General features: G+C 33.8%; 1 protein-coding gene across 4 annotated transcripts in view; it reads right to left on the bottom strand.

Moving 5' to 3' along the window:
• Positions 1-1,781: 1,781 nt before the first annotated feature.
• Positions 1,782-27,528, bottom strand: part of LOC106054114 (uncharacterized) — a 46,444-nt gene continuing 20,697 nt past the window's right edge. For all 4 annotated transcript variants that reach the window (XM_056026063.1, XM_056026061.1, XM_056026064.1 and 1 more), the window contains exons 2-10: positions 25,936-26,589; positions 24,755-24,836; positions 16,562-16,703; positions 11,768-11,880; positions 10,564-10,666; positions 10,303-10,410; positions 9,361-9,506; positions 7,406-7,546; positions 1,782-4,602 (exon numbers count right to left, since the gene is read on the bottom strand). In XM_056026063.1, the coding sequence (XP_055882038.1) occupies positions 4,459-4,602; positions 7,406-7,546; positions 9,361-9,506; positions 10,303-10,410; positions 10,564-10,666; positions 11,768-11,880; positions 16,562-16,703; positions 24,755-24,836; positions 25,936-26,579 (1,623 nt within the window). In that variant the 5' untranslated portion in view covers positions 26,580-26,589 and the 3' untranslated portion in view covers positions 1,782-4,458. The remainder of the gene's footprint in view (positions 4,603-7,405; positions 7,547-9,360; positions 9,507-10,302; positions 10,411-10,563; positions 10,667-11,767; positions 11,881-16,561; positions 16,704-24,754; positions 24,837-25,935; positions 26,590-27,528) is intronic.

Here is a 27,528-nt window from a genome sequence, read left to right as displayed (position 1 = left end):
ACAGTGCTACTGCAACACCATGCATATTGTTTGATGTGTGTGTGAGAGAGGTGAGATGGAAGAGGTGTCAGTCTTTGTTCCACATCCTACCAGCCTAGCAGGCCATCTGTTAATAACTAATGTTACAAACTATGGCTGCCTGGATTGTTATTTAGTGGTCTCAGTGGTCCCAGGTTCAAATCCTGCATGCTGTCATTCCCTATAGGAAGTTTGGGCTAGGATGTAATTATCTTCAAATCTAAAGGAGCATCAGAAACATGTAAAAAATTTTAACATTTTTACAAACACTAAAACGCCATGTCCATACACACAGTGAGAGGATAATAATAAGGCTTGTCTTCGAGTCCTAAGATTAATGAGGAATGTAGTATTTCCCGTGGCTACACAGCCCCCATTGAGATAATAAAGATCAATCAATAGCAGAGTGTTCAAATATCGATTACTGGATCTTTAGTGTTAGTGAAAATATTTATGCCTGAAGAATGTCTTCACTTGTTAAACAGTGACTATTGGTTGGCATCCTGATATTACTGTGCTAGTTACAAATTCAATAGATTCGATTAAAACATTTTTTTTTTAATCAAAGCAGTGTTCATATACATACACGCATCTGGTAAACATCTGAAAGTAAGGTTTCATGTTTTCCTTGATATATTAAGTATGATATAGCATTTTAAACCTTTTGATAGAATTTCATTAAACAATTAAAATATGTTTAGTCGAAATGAAAAAAAAAGATAGCCTAGATCTATTGATTCATTGTGAATAATATGTTCCAATATTTGGCCACTGTCGTTTATAATTTTTTTTATTGTCAGTTATTCACAAAGTGATTTTTTTTACTTGGGTGTCACCCCCCTAACGGGTGTCACCCGGTGCGGACCGCATCACCCTATAGTGACGCCACTGGGCATAACCAATTTGAATGGATCACTTATTGCAAAAAGAACTTTGAAGAAGAAAAAATCAATGTAGTGTAACTGAAATAAGCAAATCTATAATTTCTCTAAGTATTTATTACCTGAATTCCACTGTATCAATATTACGCTGATTAAAATCAAGTAGAAAGCACATTGCATTCCTATTGCATCAGATTCGAGCTCAAATCAATAACACATGCTAAAGTTTCCCCCTTTTTTTTCCACATTAATAAGTGCATAAAATATCAGACATAAGACTTTGAAAAACAACATCAATTAAATAGAGCAATGAAAACTCATAAAAAAAAGTGTGTTAAATGTTTTGTACAAATTATCAACAATTTAACCCACATTGTAGTGTAAAAAAAATAAAAAAATACTATAATTAAAAAAATTAAATACAAACATATTATTAGTTAATTATAAATTTGATATATATTTCTCATTAATCTAGAATTCAGAAAAAAAGCCTTATTATATATATATATATATATATATATATATATATATATATATATATATATATATATATATATATATATATATATATATATATATATATATTATATATATATAGGCCTATATGTGTGTATTTAATAAAATATTTTCAATGGATTTTTACTTAGTGTTATATTGTTATATTTTTAGAAGAAAACTTTTAGCCAACATGAATTCTGTGAAGTAAAATCTAATAAAAAATTGTTTGTAAATAAATGTATTTAAGAATTATAATTACAATAAACTTATATGAGTTTTTAATAGGCCAAAAAAAATAATGGAAGCACTGAATTTAAAATAAACAATTTACTAAAACAACTAAACAGAAAAAGTGGGATAAAAAAAAAAAGACAAACAACTAGGAAAATTCAATTCTCAATTTATTTTGCCATTATGGATATATAAACTTTTTATATATTTAAAAAAAAAAAATTCATCCAGCCTCTGATTTAGAAATCGTTTTTTGTTTCCTAAATGGAGCAAAACATTTTTTTTAAACATTAAAATATGAGAACAATAATAACTTACAATGTACTGATAATTATGGCAATACATTTGGTCTCATAAAAGAGATACATATGTAAATTAAGAAGCAGATTTTGGGGAGAATATTTATACACTATTTCAAAGCTTAAAGTAATATGAAATAGATCTGGCATGTTTGAGATCATATTGGATTGGTACCGTTAGCAAAAAATATTGAAAAAAAAAAAAGCCCAGCTAATTAGCATAATAGGGTAAAAAAGCAATTTTAATTAAAAAAACGCATTATAAATAAAAAAATTGAAATCTACAGTGGTAGGTCTTAAATATATATAGTGGAGTCCTGATAATCAGGACTTCAGTAATCCAAAAGTTCGCTTAATCCGAAACAAAAATTAGAATGTTTTAAGGAATTTAAAAAAACTAAGAAAGAACATTGAATAAGTGTATTATGTAGGCCCTACTAAAAATTATAAAAATTACAGTACGTTTCAAAGTTAGACAGTGTAAGGAACAAAACAGAATAATGTTCTATGTGGTTCTAAACTCTCTTGGTTTAGAAAAGTCTGTACATTGTTTTGTTGAAGAGAAGACTTCTCTTTAGAAGCAAAATTATATCACCCCCACATATAAAAATAACTTAACTTGAATACTGTTTTAATAAATAAGAAACGCCTGGAAATTTGTGTAAAATAGTTCCAGGAAGGGTATGTTAAGATTATTCCGTGATGTGCGGCAATAAATTGCATGGCTGCAACAGTATGATACTGGTATTTTAAAATCTGATACAGTAATCTAGAAAACTACTCTGACTACTTTATAAGAAACATTTGGCTCTCTTGACATGCACTTTATACACAGAATTGATTTCAGAGAGAGGAAATACAATAAACTGTGCTTATTACTTCATCCTGTACCAGTTATGTAATTACATATTGTATTTTATAATTATGTTTTTCAGGTCCCAATCATTTCAGGCTAATGGCTATATACATATAAATTTTACAATTTTTTAAATTATTTTCTTTTAGAAAAAAAAAAAGCTGCTACAAATGTCCATTACAATGCTACCCCATTAATAAAACAGATATTGGAATAAAAGCGAATGCTAAAAATTTATGTGTGTGCTAAAAGCATAAAATCTTTACAGAAAACATACGTATATGGAATGTGTAATTAAGAAAATAACATGTAAAACTTAAGCAATCGTTTTAAATGTCTAGATAGAATAGTATAACTTCACAAAAGTGAAGCACAATTTTTTGAAAATAAAAAAAAAAGGAAATATACAACACACAAAAAAAGGTTAAAATGTAAGTTGGAGATGGTTAAGTTGTAAAATGATTTACTTCAACCTTACCCCATAATTTAGTTCCCCCCCCCCCTCCTCCTTTTCACCCATTTTCAGTCCAAAAAAACATCACAGAAGTAATAGATTTAATTAGGAATGGTTAGCGGAAATAAGACATTCACTCTAATGCAGGCTTTTACAATTTAGAAATATATAAGCCTACCATTGTAAAGCTTATAAAAAAAAAAGCTTTCCCTTACCAAATAGGAAATATAAGTTATTTGTCTTATTTGGTTAAATGAGTATCTTATGTCATTTTTTAAAATGTGCATTAAAATTATATTTTTAAATGTACATTCGTAATGGATTTCTTTTTAGCATCAATTCAAACAACATAGCAGAATAAGTTTTTGTCCAACATTGTGACCATATTTAAAAAAAAAAAAACAAGACGTAAATACAGTATGTAAGAGTACAGCCTTAAAATTCATGCTTTCAGAATGGATACAATTAGCAATATATCTTCTGCTCCTGAATATTAATAATTGGTCATGCTGTACAACCACTGGACTGTTGTTCAGCTGTTTCAATGGTCCCGGATTCATACCCTGCTGGCTGCTGTCCCCTGTTGTCCTGCAGGAGATTTGGACTAGGACATAAATTATCTTCAACTCTGTAGGAACATCCGAAACATTTTACAAACAAACAAACATCTCAAGAGATAGGTTGTAATTTTTTCTCTTGAAGAAACAATAATAACAACAAATTTAGATCCCAACATTGATACCCACAGCTGTAACCATTATATAAAGCACCATTCAAAAACATTATAGGAATTACTTTTAATATCACAATCTCTTTTCTATGTAAATGTTTTCAATAATTTAATGAAGCAAATGACAATTTAACATAATGCCCTACTATTTAGACCTGAAAACAGAATGTAGGTATAATCTTCAATGTAATCAAGTTAGTGAGCACAATAAATATTTACATTTTTCTTAAACAAAACTGCATTCACTAGCCTGAGAGCCAGTCATCTTTTTAATTGATTCAATTGATAAGATTGAAACTATTTCATAGTGTAAATATTTTTCAACACTTTCAGCAGACATCTCAATAGAGACAACTATTATCCCGGAAATTTTTAGGTAATTATTTTCTCTACTGTTAAAAAAAACATCTTATAATCATATTTGAATATAATGAAACTTGATTTTGTTGATGTTAGAATTCTTGGACAGCAGAGGGAGCCTCTGATCTAGATCATGAGTCTTGTGTTTCTTCTTGTTTCTGTAATTTTACAATGATTTGCTCAGACTGCTTGGCTCCTTCAATATCACCTACTTGCTGTTGGCAATGTTTGTAATAATGCCAGAATGGTGTCAACTCAGGCATCAGTTCAGTGCCCTGAAAATGTGTAATTAATCAATTAAAATTGTTTATATTAAATTTATATTAAATTCATGAAAATTCTGAGTTAAAAAAAAATAGAATCAAAAGAAAAATGCACAGGTATCATGGTTTATTTAAAGTATACTCATTGGAGAGAGGGGAATTTTTTCCAAACCCTAACCCCAGTAAATCCTAACACTATGTATAAAGACACACATATTCTGACCCCACTGGCAGATCCAGGAGCACCTCATCTTATTCGTTCTTCTTATACTTAAAAGTTTATTATGAATTCTAAATTTTCCAAAGCAAGGTCTTTCTTTAAATAATTATGACAAAATCATGCCAGAGAATAGACATTTTAAAATTAACCTTTGGGATTAAGTAAAAACTGTTGCTCTATTTCACTATCATATTTTACAAGTCAGGTTTTTGGTAGAAAAAAAGGAATGGAAGTGATAGACTAAAGGCACCAGGTACTGAAAACTCTCCTTATTTTATATTTACTAATGATTTAACTTGACATACAAGTGCAGTGTGACATGATTGGCCAATACATAGTGGTTAAAAATATCAACTAAGTAGAACATAACATCTAGATATTGAAATAATTTTGCTAACAAACTATTTATTCTGCATAAAAAAATCAGACTTCCTCCTTACTAGAGGGTTGGGGTTCAAAGGTGTGGAGAGGGGGGTAATTCCACCCCCCCCCCCAACTAAACAGAAAAATTGATTAAAACATAAATATAAAAAGAAAGTTCCCCTTTCAGACCTTGTGGTCTATAGTAGCTACATATTAGAAAACCACAATATTTAGTGTGAAACAATAAATTAAGGAATTGCCCACAGTTTTTCCAAAATAAGTCCTGTTTAAATATGCTTCTTAATTTATAATAGTTATTCTTCAACCCATAATATATTTTTTTTATTTAATTATTCTCATGTAAAAAGTTTATAATAGTATTTACCCACTTATAGTTAAACACCAGAAAAACATGAGACTTTATATTGTCTTCTTTATTGTGAGAAAATTTCCCAACTCAAAAATCTACCTTCAAAAGAAACAAGTTCTAATCAATATCTTCTATTCGGTTCCCGGTCATTTCATCCCCGGTCACTTCATCCCCGGTCATTTCATCCCCGGTCACTTCATCCCCGGTCATTTCATCCCCTGGTCACTTCATCCCCTGGTCACTTCATCCCCCGGTCACTTCATCCCCGGTCATTTCATCCCCTGGTCACTTCATCCCCCAGTCACTTCATCCCCGGTCATTTCATCCCCTGGTCATTCATCCCCAGTCATTTCATCCCCTGATATTTTCATCATCTGATCATTTTTATCTAACAAATTGTAATTTAAAAAATCATGAAATGAGGAATATTTAATGTATTCATTTTTTATTTAAATGACAAAATTGTAACACGTTAATGTTTAAAAGGAATTAAAGCAAAACTTATACAGGCGACATGATATCACGAGGATGGGTGAACTCCACTTTTATTAGAAAAAAAATAAAACCTTATTTAAAGGCTAAAAATGACGCACCCATTTTCAAGAAAGAGCGATTGAAAAATAAAATAAATTGAAACATGGTCGTACTTTCACCACACCTTGGCCTTTGATGATAAGTTATCAGCGGCATGGTCATAATTATTGTAATCGCACTTCTATCTCTCAAAAGATTCCCACTACTTGCACCACACCTTGGCCTTTATTGATAAGTTATCAGTGGCACGGTCATAATTATTGTAATCGCACTTCTATCTCTCAAAAGATTTCCACTACTTGCACCACAACTTGGTCTTTGATGATATGTTATCAGCGGCATGATCATAATTATTCTAATCGCACTTCTATCTCTCAAATGATTTTTTACTTGGCCTTCGATCCGGATAATATTATGATATTACAACCCCCACATCCAATAGAAGCGCTATAGCTAAGTACACACCCAGATTTACAATAAGATTTCTCATTAAGAAAAGAAACTGGAAGAGGAAACTCTATAAACGTATTAGTAATAAGTCATAAAATGTCAAAAAGCATTCTACATAATTATATTTATATTTAAATATTTAATTAGGGATGAAATGACCGGGAATGAAGTGACCTGGGGATGAAGTGACCAGGGGATGAAATGACCAGGGATGAAGTGACCGGGGATGAAGTGACCGGGGATGAAATGACCGGGGATGAAGTGACCGGGGATGAAGTGACCGGTCACCTTCTATTCATATTGGTTAGGCCAATAATAGAATATGCATCCTCCGTTTGGGACCACTCAACTCAAGAAAACATTAAGAAACTGGAACATACACAAAATAGAGCAGTGAGATTCATTACAAATGAATATTCATATTAGACTAGAGTAACACCCTTAGTAAAATCACTAAATTTAGAAAGCCTTCAGGACAGAAGACTCAAAAGTAAAGTAGCAATTATACATAAAACACTGAATCATAATCTTCAAATACAAAAACAAAATTTAATAAAATACTCTGAAATACACAAAGATAAAGGCACATTCCTCGCCCATTTGCTAGGATAAATTTGTACAAATACTCCTTCTTCCCTAGTGCTATTAGAGCATGGAATGGGTTGCCTGAGCTAGCCAGGAAAACCAGTGACTTGGCAGAATTTAAGTCGTTGGTTAATATGCATGACTAAATGCATGACGCGTAGGACGTCATCATCTTCTTTTTTGAAGTAACGTCTGTATTATATAAGATAGAAGATAAGAAGATTTCTAAGTATCAGTGGAATTAAAGCCATCGGACTCAAAAAAGATGGTGGCTTTGTGGACCCTTTCTCTACCTTTTTATAAATAGGAAGTGCATGTGCAGGCCGTCCTTGCTGCAAAAGGAATTCTCCATATTCTTTATAGTTGTCCCAAAGATTTGGTGATATTTCAATAGCTTTTTGAAAGACAACATCTGCTTTTACATAATCACGAAGCTGAAACATGAAGATGGTGAAATACTTTTTAATTTAAAATTTACCAAAGACAAACAGTGCAGCCTCAATATTAATTAACTTTGAAGTTATTTCATGCAATAATTAAATTAGATTATTTTCAAATGATTAAATGATTTCTAATGACAAAATTTATTTTATTATTTAAAAAAAGCATAATTTTCAACAATGAAAGAAATTTTATGACACAAGATAGTAAAAAATTTAATAATTTTAGAAAAAAAAAGGCTAATACATAATAACACAATTCTTTTTCTAGCCAGCTTTTGCTGCTGAGCTGTAAGCTCATTTGCAGACAATGCCAAGGAAAAATAGTAAGCAAAAATTTAGAGATTACAAAAAGAGTTTTCTGTTATTCTTTGTAAAATAATATTAACCAAAGATTATTGTGCCATCTACTACAGCACCACCCTCCATCCTCATTGACGATAACAAGCTGGACGCCGTAAACGAATTCTGCTATCTGGGATCCACAATTACAGATGACCTATCTCTAGAAGAGGAGATAAAAAAACGCATAGGGAAGGCTGCCTCGACCTTCGCTAGACTCAGGCCAAGAGTTTGGGAAAACCATAAGCTAACTACGGTGACCAAAATGGAAGTCTACAAGGCATGCGTTATGAGTACACTGCTGTATGGCAGTGAATCATGGACCACCTACGCAATGCAAGAGAGAAAACTGAACTCATTCCATTTGAGATGTCTCTGTAGGATCTTGAATGTCACATGGAAAGAAAAAGTGTGCAATACTGAGATCCTTGCGCGATCAGGTATTCCCAGCATCTTTACAGCTCTCAGACAACACCGCTTGCGCTGGCTTGGACATGTTCGCTGGATGGAGGACAAGCGCATCCCAAAAGTCATCCTCTATGGTCAACTCGCGACTGGCACAAGAAAAACTGGTCGCCCCCACCTCCCGTACATAGATGTAATAAAACGTGACCTCAAATCAGTGAACATCAATACTGACAATTGGGAAGACATAGCTCTAGACCACAACAGATGGAGAGAGACAGTGACCAAGAAAGCTATGGACAGTGAAAGTACATGGGTCTCAGCTCAGGAAGAAAAACGTACAATCTGAAAAACGGCCAGGTCCTCTACCAACGAAGTAAAAGCCACCTTAACCTGCGCTATCTGTGGACGGGAGTGTCTCTCCAAAATAGGGCTCCACAGCCACATGAGGAAGTGTGCTTTGAGATGAACCATAGTCGTTCTACGACTGAAGGAGGCCAATGATTGTGCCAGATAAAAAGAAAAAATTACCATGAGAGAAATAATCTGTGTAAGCCCCCCCCCCCCCCTCTAACAGCCTCACTGAAAAGATTTATACTTATCTTTATATTCTGCTCTGGATAACATTCAAAAAAAATTTTTTTAAATATTAGGGGCCTACTGGTAAAAAGAAACATAAAATTGGTGTTTATATTTAAGTTGTAAAAGAGTATCCCTTTATCAATATTTTGTTAGAAAATTTGTTGATCTAATAGAATATAATTTTATTTAATACTTCTTACAAAAGAGTTGTTTTGTTTGCTTTATACGTTTCAGAAGTCTTTTCAGAATTAAAGATTATTAATTATGTCCTAGCTCAATTCTTCTTCCACAGGATGAGGAGGGATGGCAATTGGGCAGGGTTCAAACTCAGCACAATCGAGATAACATTCTAGAGCACATACCACTTGACCAAGGCCAAGCAGCTATCCTGATGTAACAGGTGCATTATTTTATTGTAATGAGTTTAAGAATTATTTTTTTTACATACAGCTGATGTAATATCATTCTTACAAAGTTACCTTAGCTAATGATTTAGCCATGTGTATGTAGGCTAAAACAAAATAAGGATCCAGCTTGATAGCTTTCATGAACTGGGGTAAGGCATCCCGATACAAACCCATGTTGAACAGGGCGAGACCAAGCTTATGGTGGGCTTCAGCATTGTCTGCAAGAAAGCAGTTGATATAACAAATTATAAGTGCTGAATTGGTTATAACCTTATTATACCTTATTTTATTATAATAAAATTACATCCTATGATGAGACTGTTAATGCAACACATACGTCCAAAGACAGTGAAGTAAAAAGTAAAAACTAGTGATGATTTTTAAAAAAAAAAAGAAAAAACAGCCTAAAAAAATAAGAATAGTGGAATTCAGCTAATTTGAATTTGCATAAATTCAAATTCAACTTAAATCAAATTCATTTCTTTTAATTTTTTTTCTCATTTTTGTCTTTATAAAAAAATTGGTTAATTCGAAGTTTTTATACCAGAATCTGGATAATTCAAATAAAACAAAATTTTCATCCACTTAAATCAAGCTACATGTTTCATCACATTTACCCATCCTTTAATACACTGCTACCATGTTCCACTATATATTAGACAGTATAAATGTATTATTGGTGATAATCATATTTATTATGGTGCTAAAAATAACCTCACCATATAATCATCACAACAATAATGCTACAAATAGAATCTTTATTATATGATTGCTAATAATTTATTATAAAAATAGAAGCCAGTATCTTTAATGCTCTTTCAAAACTGTCAAATTGATTGACTTGTACAATGTTATCTAGCCTGGATATATACTTATACAATGTTATTTAGACTGGATATATACTTATACAATGTTATTTAGACTGGATATATACTTATACAATGTTATTTAGACTGGATATATACTTATACAATATTATTTAGACTGGATATAGACTTATACAATGTTATATACCTGGATATAGTTCTAATGTTCTTTCATAAATCTCACGCAGTTTCATGTTGATGGCCTTGTCTGAATCATCTTCAGAAATTTCAGACATCAAGTTGTTTAGCCTAGTGGCTATAGAAAAATTTTTTTAGTTACTTAATACTAAACTACACATGATTACATGCATTAAAATTTAGCATTTTGTAGTCCCATTAATTACAAATCTAAAATGTTTTGTACATAAAAATCATGCAATGAAAGAGTAAAGCCAAAATGATTACCTACCTTCGTATGACAATTTTTCAATTTCTGTAGTTGCATTTTTCTTCTGAATGGCCAGTGCAATTGTATCACCAAGATTTAAAGTTGCATGATACATGCCTTCTGGCTGAAGCAGAATAGAATAAAAAAAATGTTCAGCAATTGATGTGAAATAAGTAATGAGAAAAACATAAAATATTTAGGATCAAATCAAGAAAATGGATAATGAATGTTTTTTTTTTTCAAAAATAAAAAAGCTAATTGTGAATCTAATTTTTCCCTTTTAAATATTAGAAACTATAAAGAAAGATGATTGCCTGGCTGAATGATATGTACATCGGAGTCTCATCACAATGGTCAGGAGTTTGAACACTGCCCACCATCATCTCCCCCATACTCCTAGGAGGTTTAGGGCAGGGCAAAATAATGTTCATTTCAGAAGGAATGTCCAAAACTTGCTAAAACAAAACGAGTAGAAAAGTATCTTCTGCATGTCACACTCACATAGACATATATATATACATATATTGGTGCTGCTTGAAATTGCGTAACTTAAATCAGAGATTCTAAACTTTCATACCATTCACTATAACTTTATAAATAAGAAGCCTAGAGCTGAGATAAAATGATGGTACTGTTTTGCTCAAGAACTACTTGCTGTTATGTATATTTATTAATTGGAAGTAAAGGCAGTTGGACGTTGTGCTGGTCAAATTACACCCTGCTCATTTACTGTTGGCCAAAGAACAGGTGACCTTAACATCATCTGCTCAATAGATCGCAAGGTAGGAAAGGGGAATTTTTTTTTTTACTATGCTGGATGACAACACCAAACCAATTGCTTCCCCTGTCCTATTCCATATCATGAAATGTAAATGAAGGAAAAGAAATTGGTCAAACATGCTCAAAATCAATCTTAAAAATATTTCCAACTCGAAGTTATTGTCCATCAAAAGCGGAATAAAATAAGGGTGTTTTTAGGCTCCCACACTTATTTCAACTAATTGAAACAAATAATGTTTTTTTAATTACTATTTTCTATTCCACTGCTATATGTCAGTTCCTAATTTGGCTGTTATTGTGGTTCAGTATTACATTTTAAGAATTACTGTGCACCTTAAGCCTTAGTTGGAAAGAATCATGTTGCATGTGGGTGAAATCATTACTTTATAGCATTTAACAATAAAAAAATATTTTAAGTGGTGGATTCATTCAAGAGAGCACATACCAAATATAATATTTCTCCACCTTGCTGAACACATTCTATAGGTTTTTCTTCCTCTGTTAGCTCAGGATACACATGATGGAACCAGTCCAACAGGGTGAATCCATGGTAAACACCTTTAGAATCAAATGTAGGTAATATATGCACAAGTTTTCAATAAACTGAATAACATAGCACATTAGTTGGGGAAAATATAATTGGTTGGTCATTGTGGTAGCTGCATGACACCCTTATTGGTCAAAGAAATGTATTAGCTTCAAATCATCTTCCTTATGTTACGCGCTCTTGGCAAGATGGCTGCTCCCTGTTTACTGTAATCAGAGATGAGTTAAATTTTTCGTTTTGTTGTATTAAATCAAACCAAATTCATTACAAAAGCTATTTAACTAATAAACTAATATCTTTAAATTATATATTTAACTTAATTCAGCATTTTTTCCACTAATTAATTCAAATTAACAATTCTTAGCTTAGGACTATTTTGTCTCACTAATCCTTATAATTTATTAGATCTAGATCTAGTCTATATTTATTATTATATCCTTAGATTTTAGATCTAGTCTGTCTAGTGTTAGACTTAGACTTTAATTAAGGCTTTAGATCTACAAATCATCTACTAATACTACTAATAATAACTAATAGTAATATTCTATGTAGTTAGTTATACACATAAATATATTGATCTAGAATTAGATCTAGAATCTAGATATCTATCTAGTCTAGGTCCACATTTTGAATTTAATAAACCATTTGATTTGATTTAATTGTCATTGTAAACTAGCTTTCACTTTAGATTTAGACTTAACTTAGGCATTGTAAACCTTAAACTAGATTTAGACTAGACTCCTTTAAAAACTAAAATCAAGAACAGTCATCATGAAATTGCTTTGGCTATTTATCCTAATAATCACTAAATGCACACTAGCTGAACACAGAACTAGATCTACCTTTGTCAACACTAAACTTAAAAAGGAAACAACAGTCATAATCAATCATCACACTTTAGAACAATGCAACTTCAAAAATAACCTAACATACACATCTATAACATTAAAGAAGATTACCCATCACAAATGGAAGTTCTCAATCAGACACAGCAGAAATAAATACCTATCACTGTTAATATTAATAGCAGGAGATGTAGAGTCAAATCCAGGGCCTAGATCTAAAGATAGATGCAACATCTGCAAAAAAATATGCACCCTGAAACAGAAAGCCATTCAATGTGACACCTGCGATGAATGGTGAATGGTACCATGCATCATGTCTCCATATGAATACACCTGTGTATTATGCCTTAGGCAACAAAGACGCATCATGGCACTGTGTACCGTGTGGGTTACCTCAGTTTACATCAGGACTGTTTGATTTCTTTGATGCGGACACTTCTAACCCATACAACATCCTAAACACCATCCCGAACCAAACTCACCAACCACTAGCCAGATCCACTCCTGTTAAACCTAAATCTACTAAAATTAATACAACAGCCTCACTAAACAAACCTACTAAAGAAGTAATACCAAAATACCTTAAAACCTTAGTTATAAATTTTCAAAGCATTAGGAACAAAACAGCAGGCTTAGAAATTTTATTAGAATGTGAGAAACCAGACATAATTGCAGGAACAGAAACTTGGCTGCATCCTGAAATTTATAATGCAGAAATTTTCAATAGTAATTATGAAATTTTTAGAAAAGATAGGGCTGATAATCATGGAGGAGTTCTTTTAGCAATAAAAAACACTCTTATAGCAGAAGAAATTACCTTACCTAACTCAAAAAATGTAGAATCAACATTTTGTAAAATTAATACCACCTCAACATCCCTAATAATAGGCAGCATTTACAGACCACCAAATTCTAGTTTAGAATACATGCAGGAACTATGTAATCAGATTACTACACTTAAAGAGACAAATAAAAATGCAGTTTTTTGGATTATGGGTGATTTCAACCTACCTGATATAAATTGGAAAACACTAACCATAGATAAACACCAAAACCTTAAGGACATAAATGAGCTTTTCATAGAAACTTTACACAACCTAAGTTTAGATCAAATCATTAAAAAGCCAACTAGATTAAACAACACATTAGATCTCTTCTTAACCAACAGACCTGGATTAGTAGTTGATTATGAAATTATCCCTGGTCTATCAGACCATGAGATCATAAAAATACACAGTCAGATAAAAGCAGTAGCCAATACAAAACCTAAAAGAAAAATCTTACTCTGGAATAAATGTAACTTAACACAACTACACCAAGCTGCACTAAACTTTCAACAAACATTCTTATTAGAAAAAGACATTAACCAACCAGTCGATGACCTCTGGAATTTCATTAAAAACCATCTTAAAAGCATTATAGAAAATCATATACCAACTAAATACACATCAAACAAAATAAATAAATGCTGGTTTAATAATAGACTAAAGAAGCTTTGTAAACAGAAGGAAAACCTCTATAGAAAATTTAAAGAAACTAATGCAGAAAGAGTTTACAAAAAGTATATAAAAATTAAACACTTAACCCAAAAAGTAAGCAGACAGCTGCAGAGTGAATACATAAACAATGTAATATCTAAAGATAACAACAAAAACCTATGGTCATACATTAAGTCTAAGAAAATGGAAACAACAGGCGTAGCGCCATTAAAAGATGAACATAACATAATACATAATGATAATGAAACTAAAGCAAACATTCTAAACAAATACTTTGCATCAGCATTCTCAGCCCCAGGAGACAAAGACATATTACTGAATTTGAACCAAGTAGACAACATAGAAGATATAGTAGTACAAGAAAATGGAATTCAAAAACTATTAGCCAACACCAAACCAAATAAAGCTTCTGGACCTGATGGTATTCCAGCTAGATTACTCAAAGAACTAAGTAATGAGCTAGCCCCAGTGTTCAAAATACTCTTTCAGGCTTCACTTAACCAGGGCAGAGTACCAAAGGACTGGAAAGAAGCTAATGTCACCCCCCTATTTAAAAAAGGAGAAAAATCTGACCCAGGGAACTACAGACCAGTATCACTTACCAGCATCACATGTAAAATCCTAGAACACATAATATGTAGCAACATCATAAACCACTTAGACAAACATAATGTGCTCACACCATACCAACATGGCTTTAGGAAATATAGATCATGTGAAACACAACTAATAGGACTAATTGATGATTTTTCAAAAGGTTTAGATAATAGTGAACTAATAGATGCTATCTTACTAGATTTTTCTAAGGCTTTTGACAAAGTTCACCACCATAGTTTGCTTAAAAAATTAAAATATTTCGGCATTAATGGTCCACTGCATCAGTGGATTAAAGACTTTCTGATAGGGAGAGAACAAACTGTAATAATAAATGGCTCTAAATCAACACCGATAACAGTAAACTCAGGTGTACCTCAAGGTACAGTCTTGGGTCCACTACTATTTTTAATTTACATAAATGATTTACCAAATTGCATTAGTTCAGGAACAAAAGTCAGATTATTTGCAGACGATTGCATAATATATAGAACAATAAAAACAACACAAGACACAGATATTTTACAAAGAGAATTAGATGAATTACAGAAATGGGAATCAAATTGGAGCATGTCTTTCCACCCAGAAAAATGTCAGTTGTTAAGAGTAACAAAAGAAGTAAAACAAATTAATTCCACTTATCTTATTCATGGCAAACCAGTATCACAGACTAAAAACGCAAAATACCTAGGTGTTATAATAAATGAAAAACTATCATGGAATCCACATATTGATGAAACTACAAAAAAATCAAACAAAGCATTAGGATTTATTAAAAGAAATTTCTATAAATCAAATAAGAACATAAAACTAAAATGTTACTTAACCTTGGTTAGGCCAATAATAGAATATGCATCCTCCGTTTGGGACCCCTCAACTCAAGAAAACATTAAGAAACTGGAACAGACACAAAATAGAGCAGTGAGATTCATAACAAACGAATATTCACATTTGACTAGAGTAACACCTTTAGTAAAATCACTAAATTTAGAAAGCCTTCAGGACAGAAGGCTCAAAAGTAAAGTAGCAATCATACATAAAACACTGAATCATAATCTTCAAATACAAAAACAAAATTTAATAAAATACTCTGAAAGACACAAAGATAAAGGCACATTCCTCGTCCCATATGCTAGGACAAATTTGTACAAATACTCCTTCTTCCCTAGTGCTATTAGAGCATGGAATGGGTTGCCTGAGCTAGCCAGGAAAACCAGTGACTTGGCAGAATTTAAGTCATTGGTTAATATGCATGACTAAATGCATGACGCGTAGGACGTAATCATCTTCTTTTTTGAAGTAACGTCTGTATTATATAAGATAAGATAAGATAAGATATAGATTGCTTGTTTGAAAGAGATACTTTACTTTTAATTTTCAATAAATTGAACAACAAGTTCCAGCTTTTTCATGGGGTTTGCCCTTTGGACTGTCGTCTTGATGGTCTCGATATTAAATCCTACCTGCTTCTATCCCCTGCCATCATGCAGGTTGTTTGGAATAGGATGTAATAATTTTCATTTATGAAGGAACTTCTAAAGCAAACAAAACAATTAAACCAACAAAAGTGGAAATAACTTGAATGAAAGCATGAACAGCTCTGGTCATGATATCTAAAAAAAACATTTTGAATCTCACTTACTAGAAAATTGATGTGAAACAGAAATATTCGTTCTGTTGTTTTTTTTATAACCCCATCCCACCTCGCTGCCTTTCCCTCCCCCACTTTATTTTCAAAGCCCACTTAAACTTACCCCCTGGTGGTGTCCTGGAAGGCGGATATAGAAACCAACGTTTTTTCCCATAGGCCACCGCATTCCATGTGTCTGAGTGCTTGTGAAAGACAACTCCAGTTAGAGATGAGCCCAGGAAGAAGATGCTGTCATCTTCCAAGTACTATAAGAAAATATGAAAAGTTATGATTAAATAGTCCACACATTGAATTTACGTATAATAAAAACATTTTCAATCACAACGGAACAAATTTAAAGGATTCACCCAAAAAAAAAAAGGTGGGAGGGAGGGGTTTTATTGACGAAGTTTAGCAAAAAAAAAAATTTATGTAGAAAAGTAGAAATTAAAAAGAAATGTATTTTGTGCCTAATTTAGAAACATATTTAAACAGCTATTAGGCCTAAATACGCCTATGTATTTTTCTTTGATTATTATAGATCTTTGATTATTATAGGCCTGGGAGGTGCCATGGCTAAGCGGTAAAGCGCTTGGCTTCCGTGTTCGAATCCTGGTGAAGACTGAGATTTTTAATTTCGGGATCTTCGGGCGCCTCTGAGTCTACCCAGCTCTAATGGGTACCTGACATTAGTTAGGGAAAAGAAAAGGCGGATGGTCATTGTGCTAGCCACATGACACCCTCGTTAACCGTAGGCCACAGAAACAGATGACCTTTACATCATCTGCCCTAAAGACCACAAGGTCTGAAAGGGGAACTTTACTTTACTTTTTTATCCTAGATATAGCCTCTAAATAATGCAACAAAGAAATTGTATTTGATTCAAAGGGCATAAAAGTAAATTATTAGCATGAGTTTGGTGAGTTAAGGGATGTATTTAGGGGTCCAGGAAAAGGTTTAAAAAAATCCGCTATAAATCTGTGTGTTATTTCTGTCAATCTGTCCGTTAATCTTAACAACTAAAAGCGCTTATGGAAATTAAATTTTACCAGCTACATTTTGTCTTCTTGAAACGAACATTTTGTTTAAAAATTAAATATTTAACCCCTTTTCTCCTATGTGAGATTTGGGCTAGGGCATAATCATCTTCATTCCTGGAGGAACTAATAATAAAAGAAAAAAAAATAAAGTTCTAGATATTTCTCATAGATTGTAGCTGAAATCAAGTTTCTTTCACTTCTATAAAAACACAGAATAGTCTCTCTACTCTAGACAGAAAGCATAATGTTTTCTCCAAACCAACAAAAACACATGAAAGATGCTTCAACAACTTGATATAGAATAGAATCAATACATGTAGACGACATGGAGACAACTTCATAATTTATTAATACTTTCCTAAATGATATGGGATATAATTACGATGTATGATAAAAGAAACCCTCCACGATATGTCACTAATATGTGAGAGTGTCGTAAGTGTCGTCTTTGTGATATTTTTATGGCAGCTATTTGAGCTGCTTATCATTCACAGTCCCACTGCATTCTATCTACATCACTGTCTGGTCGTATGGTTTAAGCGCATTTATATTTATATATATATATTTATTTAAATTATATAACATTGAAATTTGTTACTAAAATCAGTGATCCTCAAAACTTTATACCATTTACAAATACTTTTATTGAAAAGGGCTGCTACGGAGTGTGTGTGTGTGTGTTTCTATTGCGACGGTAGGAAGAGGTTAGGGAATGGTAGTGAATGATGCAAGATAAACGGCACTGTCGTCAGCGGTCTTAGGTAGGGGAGACGATTCCAGAACGCCAGACTGAAAAGACGTGCTTTTGTAGTGAGTTAGATTTCGTCCAAAATACCATTTATATCATTACTAAAGTCTACTACATTTATTTTCATTCATTATCAAGTTGATTTTGTCTATATTATAATACAAGTTATAATTAGTATTACGCAAAAAAAAAAGTTATTTCAAGTTTTACAAGTTAAGAAAAATTACGCCTACATCGGTTTAGTTGTCTAACAGCAGTTTGGTGCTATAAGTCAACGACCGTCTTCAAGAAGGGCCTCGAACTTAGACCAAAGTAAGATATTAGTTTGGCAAAGGACTACAAATTGAGACAGAGAGAGAGAGAGAGAGAGAAGGGGGGGGGGACTAGAGAGACAGATAGACAAGACTCACTAGAGAGACAAAGAGACTAGAGAGACCGAGAGAATATATAGAGAGAGGGACTAGAGAGACAGATAAACTAGAGAGACAAAGAGACTAGAGAGATAGAGAGACTGAGACAGAGAGAAATTGACCATGTTAAAACTAAAGACATTAATGCTAAACGTAACGATTTCCAAAGTTAGTTAGACTATATTATGCTATTTATGAAATCTAACATTTAAAAAATTTATTACGTGGCCAGTCCAGTGTTCAATCATCTTTAATTAACCAAACAAAGTCTTCTAGAGTGCCTGTATGTATATTAGCCAATTAGCCAATAACCCCAATCGCTCTAAACTTAGGACCTTCAGTTTGTTATCATAGCTCTATATCAAACAATGGACGAAATATATATATCAGACAATCGACGAAATATATATACCAGACAATCGACGAAATATATATATCAAACAATCGACGAAATATATATATCAGACAATCGACGAAATATATATATCAGACAATCGACGAAATATATATATCAAACAATCGACGAAATATATATATCAGACAATCGACGAAATATATATATAAGACAATCGACGAAATATATATATCAGACAATCGACGAAATATATATATCAAACAATCGACGAAATATCTATATCAGACAATCGACGAAATATATATATCAGACAATCGACGAAATATATATATCAAACAATCGACGAAATATATATATCAGACAATCGACGAAATATATATATCAGACAATCGACGAAATATATATATCAGACAAGCAACGATGAGCCATTCTACATGTTAACGATATTACTGAACAAAATGCTCCCCCCCACCTCCTGTTAAGGTACAGTACGCCCTATCAAAATCCTCCTTCTAACAGTGACATTTCGAAATGTGATATAGGAGGGAAATTACAGCCAGGCAGAGGGGAAATGCCATGAATGTGAACCCTAACTTCAAGCTTGTCACCGAATCAACGCGAAAATAATTACGCGCCATTATGTAGGCCTATGTATCATAGAAGAGAGAATTATATATACAGAGAGAGAAACAGAGAGAGAGAGAGAGAGAGAGAAAGAGAGAGAGAGAGATGAAAGAGATGTAGGATCTACTTGTATTTCGCAATCAACACATTTTTATAAACACCTGTTCTGAACAGAAAAACGATCACCATTTGTGTATATGTACTGAGAAGCTTATTTCTGGAATAGCCGGAGACTTACTCCGATGGGCTGACATTCTAATAACTACAACTATTTGCTTCTTCTAATGATACATTGAAATAGTCCCAATGGTGATATCAGCCGAGATGATGGTGACAACTGACATCGTAGGCTTCTTCGTGACCCGGAACATTTATGGTAAGATTGAGAGCGGCACTGCTGCAGACCTGCACTTATCTCAGAAAATGTCTCAGTCGACACTGTTAAATGAAGAGAAATGAAGAGAAAGAGAGAAATGAAGAGAAAGAGAGAAATGAAGAGAAAGAGAGAAATGAAGAGAAAGAATGGTGAGAAAGAAAGTGATACGTAAAGATCAGCGGGAGGAGAGACAAATAAAAAAGAGAAAAAAGGGGAGTGAAATGTGTTCCATACCGATGGTTCCGGGAAATACATGTTTACAATGAGAAAGTTCATCTTTTTATTAATCTCTCAAGACAATGAGAAAGTTCATCTTTTTATTAATCTCTCAAGACAATGAGAAAGTTCATCTTTTTATTAATCTCTCAAGACAATGAGAAAGTTCATCTTTTCATTAATCTCTCAAGACCATGAGAAAGTTCATCTTTTTATTAATCTCTCAAGACCATGAGAAAGTTCATCTTCTTATGAATCTCTCAAGACCATGAGAAAGTTCATCTTTTTATTAATCTCTCAAGACCATGAGAAAGTTCATCTTTTTATTAATCTCTCAAGACCATGAGAAAGTTCATCTTCTTATGAATCTCTCAAGGACAAAACATTTCTTGTACTACAGGTCCTATAAGTTCTGTCCCTTTGATCACCGTAAGGAAATAGCCACGTACAAGGCAATGACTAATTAACAAATTCTGGAACCTCCCCCCCCCCCCCCCAGAATGTTTGTGAATGTAATGTAGATTTGAACAAAGAATAAAAACACAACGTGAAAAGCTATGAGATCAATCTACATATATCATCTTCATGAGAAGTTTTATCTTTTATTTCTAAAATCAACGTTATACGATGGATTTAAAGTATTGTTACTGTTCCAAGTTCTTCTGGAAACGTACAAATAGCGGAAAGATTTTCCTTGTAAATCAGGGCTTTAGCTTAGTTTAACTAAGTGATTCATTTCTCATAATCCTTATAGTTTACTCAATTTAATAATCAAATTATAAATCAAGAGAAAATGTGTAAAACTAGCTAGATATTGAATATTACAAAGTCATGGTTGATCTCCTTCCTCTCGTAAACCTTAAAGGGGCCTTCTTAAAGAGTGTTTCCTCTTGTGGTTATAAAGGCAAACCATTGCCCTGGAGAGGTCCTCTCGTTCACAAACATAACCATTGCCCTGGAGAGGTCCTCTCGTTCACAAACATAACCATTGCCCTGGAGAGGTCCTCTCGTTCACAAACATAACAGGTAAAGGTAACGACTGTTAGGATTTTTAGGGGAGAAAGTCTTATTCCGTTTAGTTAATAATTAGATTTAGTTTTTTTAAAAAAGCATCAGTATTTTATTGATACTCGGTCAAAGACTAAACTATGCTGCTAGCGTAATCAAACCGATGTAGGCGTATTACATTTTTAATTATAGAACTTGAAGTAACTTGAACAAAGCTTTGCTTTTTTTTTTTTTAAGCAAAACTGAATATATCGTTTATTACTATATAGAAAATACACATTGAGATGAAATGAAATAAATGTAGTTGACTTTAGCAATGATGTAAACTGATATTTCATATACATATATAAAATCTAGCTCACTACACAAAAAAACAGGCCCTTACACTCTAGAACCCTGGAGTCGTCTCCCGTTCTTAACATGGCGTATGAGAGTGCCGCTTATCTTGCTTAATTCTAAAAGACTAACAATGAATGCTCCCTTTCTTCATCATCACCAAGGAAACACACACACTCCATAACATCCTTATACTTGTTCCACACTAAACGATTCCTATACAAGGGCGCCTTGTCCCTCACTACCAAAAGCAATCATTAAATTGTCATTAGACTATTTAAATTACAGTCAAGCCCATATTAACATCCATGTAAACTCAAAATATATTGCAATTTTCAAACTTAAATAGCGTGGATCAATGGATTGCCAGTGTAATGTACAAGCAACACGCTTGGATCCAGTGTCGAAGATCAAATAAAAACGGAGGGGGTGGAAAGTCAACTAGATTTGACAACACTGTCTCAACAGGAAGTCACTGATCTACATAGCCAAAGCCACGATGACAGGATCCAGGACCCAAGTTCAACAACCACACAAGAGCTCTTCCGCTTTGACACAACGCTACTTCACAAGCTCTACCGTTTGGTGCATGTCCAGGTAGAGCCTGGGCTAGATTGTCATTGAGCACACCCCTTGAAATCTTGTTGAGCTGTGTGACACGACAAGTACACTGGGTTTCAGCTGGTCACCTGACCTTTAGCAGATCAAGTGCACACTCAGGCTAGTCTGTTCTTTAAAAACTAAGATTTCACAAAAGAAAAAGTCTGATGTGGCATTGATACTAATTTGGTTAATGGGTAACAGAAAGACGATCGATTGTTTTGCTAAATACATAAATTATGCTGTGTTTGTTTGGATTACCAGCTCTGTCACGTGGTGTACGCGTCAAGGTCCCAAGGGAAGTGTAAACAGGAAGTTTATTTATACGTTGACTTTTCGAAGCTTCGAGTTTGTACACAGAAGAGTAGTATAATGAAAGAAAAACAATTCCGTTCCGATAGGAGTCCATTCTTGAACTTTCGGTTTGCAAACCTATGTATTGAAGAGACAGGCTTGCTTCATGGTCCAAAAAAAATTAGACTATTCATTTTATAAGTTGTAAGCTTCATATTAAATCTTCTAGTGTGAATTGATTATCAAATTAATTCAAAATTTTCACGATTTCTACTTGGATGATAAAATATTTTATTTCCTAAAGAAAATTATGTTATTTCTTATCCTATAAAACAATGAAGCTACTTAAAAAAATAAGACAATGATGTCCGACCAACGCCTGCCACTAAGTCAATGTGGTAATGCATGTTAATCAATGCTCTAATAGCACTAGGCACTTCAGCTAAACCAGGATCTCATGCATACATAGGATATTGGGTCATCAGATTTCACTTTTGAAACTACAAATTCCACCAGCCAATTCCATTGGATCGTCATTCCAATCTTAATAAACATTATTTCTCTGCCTTCTTAGATGGCTGCATGGTCGTCTGGTATGCGGTATGGACTGTCGTTCGGTGGTCTCAAAGGTCCCAGGTTCGGGATAAGATGTAATTATCTTCAGAATCTGAAGGAAAATTCGAACATCTAAAATAAGCAAAATATATATCCCTATTGTATGAATCAATCTATAGTTATATTTTTTTTTTACAATTATTAAACTAGTATTTACCGAATTCAATTATAAAAGTATACCCAATTTAACAAAATAACATAAAAAGTAAACACAATCAATAAGTGAGACAATGTCCATAATTTAAGCTCGTGATCTACGCAAGCGGTTTTCTTTTCTGGACAGACAATTGAGATAATCACGTGTCGCTAAAAATATCTGGCCATTGACCATCTCCTTTTCTGTTTTCTTTCACTGTAGCGTATACATTGATAGCTACAGTGTCCACGGTAAAAAAAAAATTTGGTCAAGGTTTTTTTTTTGTTTTCAATAAAGCAAACTTCCTGAGGAAAACCGACACGTAATCGTTTGCTTTTGTTCTAGGATTCTAAACGTTTGTTTATGCCGTAAATTAAAACCGGATAATCACATTTGTTGTGGAGATCTCTAACAAGAATTGGTTAATTTCATTTTTAAAGCACGATTGTAGGAAATCGTGAAGTTTGGTTCAATGGAACCAAAATTTAAATGATACCTATTACATCTGCTGTACGTGAAGAGATCGACAAACATGATGAAGTTTCAAATCTATAGAATTTTTTTATTATTATTTAGTTTTTATATATATATTTTTTTGTTTCTATTTTTTTTTTACTGAACTAAGGTTAACAGTAATTGTGGGATTTACATGATCAATTAAAATCACGTTAATCTCTTTGTTTGCATTTCGATTGGTAAGATCCGGCAAGGCCGGCCTTAGGAATAGGCAAACTAGGCAGCCAACTTAGACTACATATGCTAGAAGACATTTGTTTCTTCTTTTTGGTGAAAAGTTATTTCCAGTCTAATGATCATGAGTGGTTCATGCAATGCACTGTGTTATCGGCGCTATATGAATGTAACTTCTTTGTTGATTTTGATATAGATACAGGATGGTTTTTAACTCCTTGCATATTTCTCAATCTTATTTTTTTATTTTCAATTTCATTTGGGGGCCACCCTATTCGTTGTCGCCTATGCCGCCCTAGTCACTTCGCCAACAAATGTGATTATCCGGTTTTAATTTACGGTAAACAAACGTTTATAAGCGTAGAACAAAAGCAAGTAATACTGTATTATAAATAATTGAATTTAAGTTTTGAAGAAGTTTATTAAAAAATAGTGTTATAACCTTGCCATGCACACCGCTATCCAAGATAGTGCAGAAGGGGCGCACTATTAGACACTAGACTAGGAAGGATGTTGACATTAGAGAGAAGAGAGAACGATTTCCGCCCAAGTCTAGAACCGATATGCAGATGCTGTGTTCAAGACAGATGTCCTATGTGTTTGTCATGTCTGCGTGTAAATAAACATCTATGTCTCGTTGAGTTGCCTCCCGTCAGTTATTACAATATAGAAAAAAAAAGTCTAGAGGTTTCTTCACTATATTTCAGTAGTTTTATATTTCCCCGGCAAGTGATTCTGTTTGTGCCATTATAAGATATAAAAAGGAAAGATAAACAATATATTGAAACAAAATCAGAAATATAAACTCATCAACAAATATTGGCACTTCAGCAAAACAGAAATCCTCACCAAATATAGTGCATACTTACGTTGCTCTGGAAATATCTGGGTAAGCGAAGAGACTTTGGCAGATCTGTGTCATAATAGAACCGACGATCAAAGCCATAATGTCTGCAAGCGAATCAGCATACATTTTAATACGTTAGAGTTAAAAAGTAAACATGTTTTTCTCAATCTACCCGGAGGCAGAAAGTTAATAGAAAACTTTTTACAAAGCTAATATCAATTCACTTTGTCTTTCTGTCTGGTAAACAGTTGGTAGACGTTATTTCTACCAATCTCGAATCAAGCTTTCCAAAATTATTTCTTTTACCTCGCAACACCAGAATCAATTTAAAAAAAAATTGGTTAATTAACTATTGGTTATTAATTATTCTGTTTGGCAAGCGTGGTCGAGAGGCTCAGTACGCTTGAACTTGGCTTGCCTCCGCTACCTAGGAAGGGGGCTCGAGGTTCAACACCGATTCGATCTGAGTTGTGTTTACTCAGCGCCTAAAGGCAGCACGGAAAAACCTTCTCCCAGATACTCCCTCCCCCCCCCCCCACAAGTCCACAAATGAGATTGGACCAAAGCGCTCTGAGCTTGCTATAAGCATGAAATTAGCGCTTTATAAAATTTATTTATTTTATCTCGTACAAGGGAAAGAAATAGACTGAGGTGTTAGTATAAGCTGAATTAGTCCCCTTTATGGGTCGCCTTTTTAAGTAAGTTTGAAACAAACAATAGATAACTATAGGTACAATCTTCTATTTTCATACATACCTCACTAGCAGAGTGGTTTGGATGTCGGCTTAAGTCTTAAGTTCGAATTCAGGTCGAAGCTCTGCCCTGCCCCCCACCTTTTTTTAAATAAATGCTTGAAAATGATTACGTAAAATCCACCCACACATTTCTTTCCCCCCCCCCCCTCCCCCAAATTTTCCCAACTGGTCTAGATAAGTGATAGCATCACTGTGTATTGAGAAAGCTAAAAGCATTGTTATGTTTTTTTTTTCGCTAACGCTAATGTTAAAAAGTTTAGCCTCTTCATAGAACTCAATTTAATTACATCGCAGTAGCCTATTCATACAACTTAATAAGGATCGCAATAGCTTATTTATACAACTCAATTAGATCTAACTAGGCACAATCCTATTCACACAATTTAATTATATCGCACAAGCCTATTCGTACAACTGAATCAGCTCGTACTAGCCTAATTCAACTTACAGTGGTTCATTCGTTGTTTTGTTTGTTTCCGCAAGCAGACTGTCGACAAACTCTGAGAAGGAAGTTCTGTGCTTGGCGTTCCCGCCCGCTCTAACAATTTCTAGCGATTGTCCGGAATGTAATGTCCAGTTGCTGTAGGCCTTAAGTAGCCCTTGCCTTGACCACAGGTCAGGGTCTGTCCAATCCTTGAGCCCATTTGGAAACGTAACTAAGACAGGTTTTTTGAAGCGGAACTCTTTTTCAAAATTAGCGGGGCTCAGGCTGCTGACTGACAGTCGCTGAATGTTGCAAATGTCAGTGTCGTATTTTTCCAAAATCTCCTGCGAGGCCGGCCTCCAGCCGCCATTCAAGCTGTCCTCAGTATATAAGTATGAATTAAAGACGATGTTGATGGTTGGCAGGTAATACAAAGTTACCATAGCCAAAAGTAAGATTAGAAAAGAATATACTGTAAGACTTGAAAACTTGTGGGACGAATCCTCTGAAACAGATTTTTCCGATTTACTTTTTAAGTTGCTGACGCTTTGGGAATTCGATGGTGGTGATGTGGGTTCCGTGTCACCTGACGCTCCTACTTGATTAGTTGACCTGTGGCTAGCTTTGGAAGCGTCTGCCTCTGCTGGACTTGTTTTTCTCTTGGCCATAGCTTGACATCTAGAAAACACACACACAAAATAAAATAATTAAAAATATGTAGCTATTCCGTCTACACTACTGACCGGTAAAAAAGTAAAGTTTCCTTTCAGACCTTACGTTCTATGGGGCAGATGATGTATGTTTCTGAGACCCACGGTTAACGAGGCTGTTATGTGGCCAGAACAACGATCAACCGCCTTTACTAGTGTCAGGTACCCATTGGAGCTGGGTGGACTCGAAGGCGCCCTAAAATCCCGAAATTCAAAATCTCAGTCTTCATCAAGATTCGAACCCGGAAACCTCGGTTCGGAAGCCAAGCGCTTTACCACTCAGCCATCGCGCCTCCTGACCGGTACTACAGAGGTAACCCACAAATTTGAACACTAGTCAACATCCTTAGAAATGACCAAGGAACCAAGGCATATCGAAATTTAAAACTGAAAAATCCCCGCATTCAATAGAATTCAAACTAGAGCGCTTTTGATATGACAGCCAAGTGCTTCATTAGGCGACCAGCAGCTACAAACTTTTCTTGAAAAAATAGTAATTGTTTTTAGCAGTGACCTCCTCTTTTCGCATCAGACACTAAGCGCACCAGGTCAGACAGCCACCACATCATCTTCCATAGTGATAAAGAATATAACTAAGACCACACAGTGACAACATTGAATTATGCATTAATGTACCAATATCAGGGAGTGACCAGATCGTATCATAGTGACCACTTTTTGTAACGCATTGACCACAACATGTAACGAAGTAACTAACGAATAAATTAAAGACATTTCTACAAGCTAAATAATAACATAAACTAAAATGTTATTTAACCTTGGTTAGGCCAATAATAGAATATGCACATATAATTCGGGACCCTACAACTCTAAAAAAACATTTTTAAAAACTGAAACAGACACAAAATAGTGCAGTGAGATTCATAACAAACGAATATTCACATTT

Source organism: Biomphalaria glabrata, chromosome 4, assembly GCF_947242115.1.
Source record: "Biomphalaria glabrata chromosome 4, xgBioGlab47.1, whole genome shotgun sequence".
In the NCBI taxonomy this organism is placed as follows: Eukaryota; Metazoa; Mollusca; class Gastropoda; family Planorbidae; genus Biomphalaria; species Biomphalaria glabrata.
The sequence above is the reverse complement of the archived record's forward strand: the minus strand, read 5'-3'. Positions and strand labels throughout refer to the sequence as shown.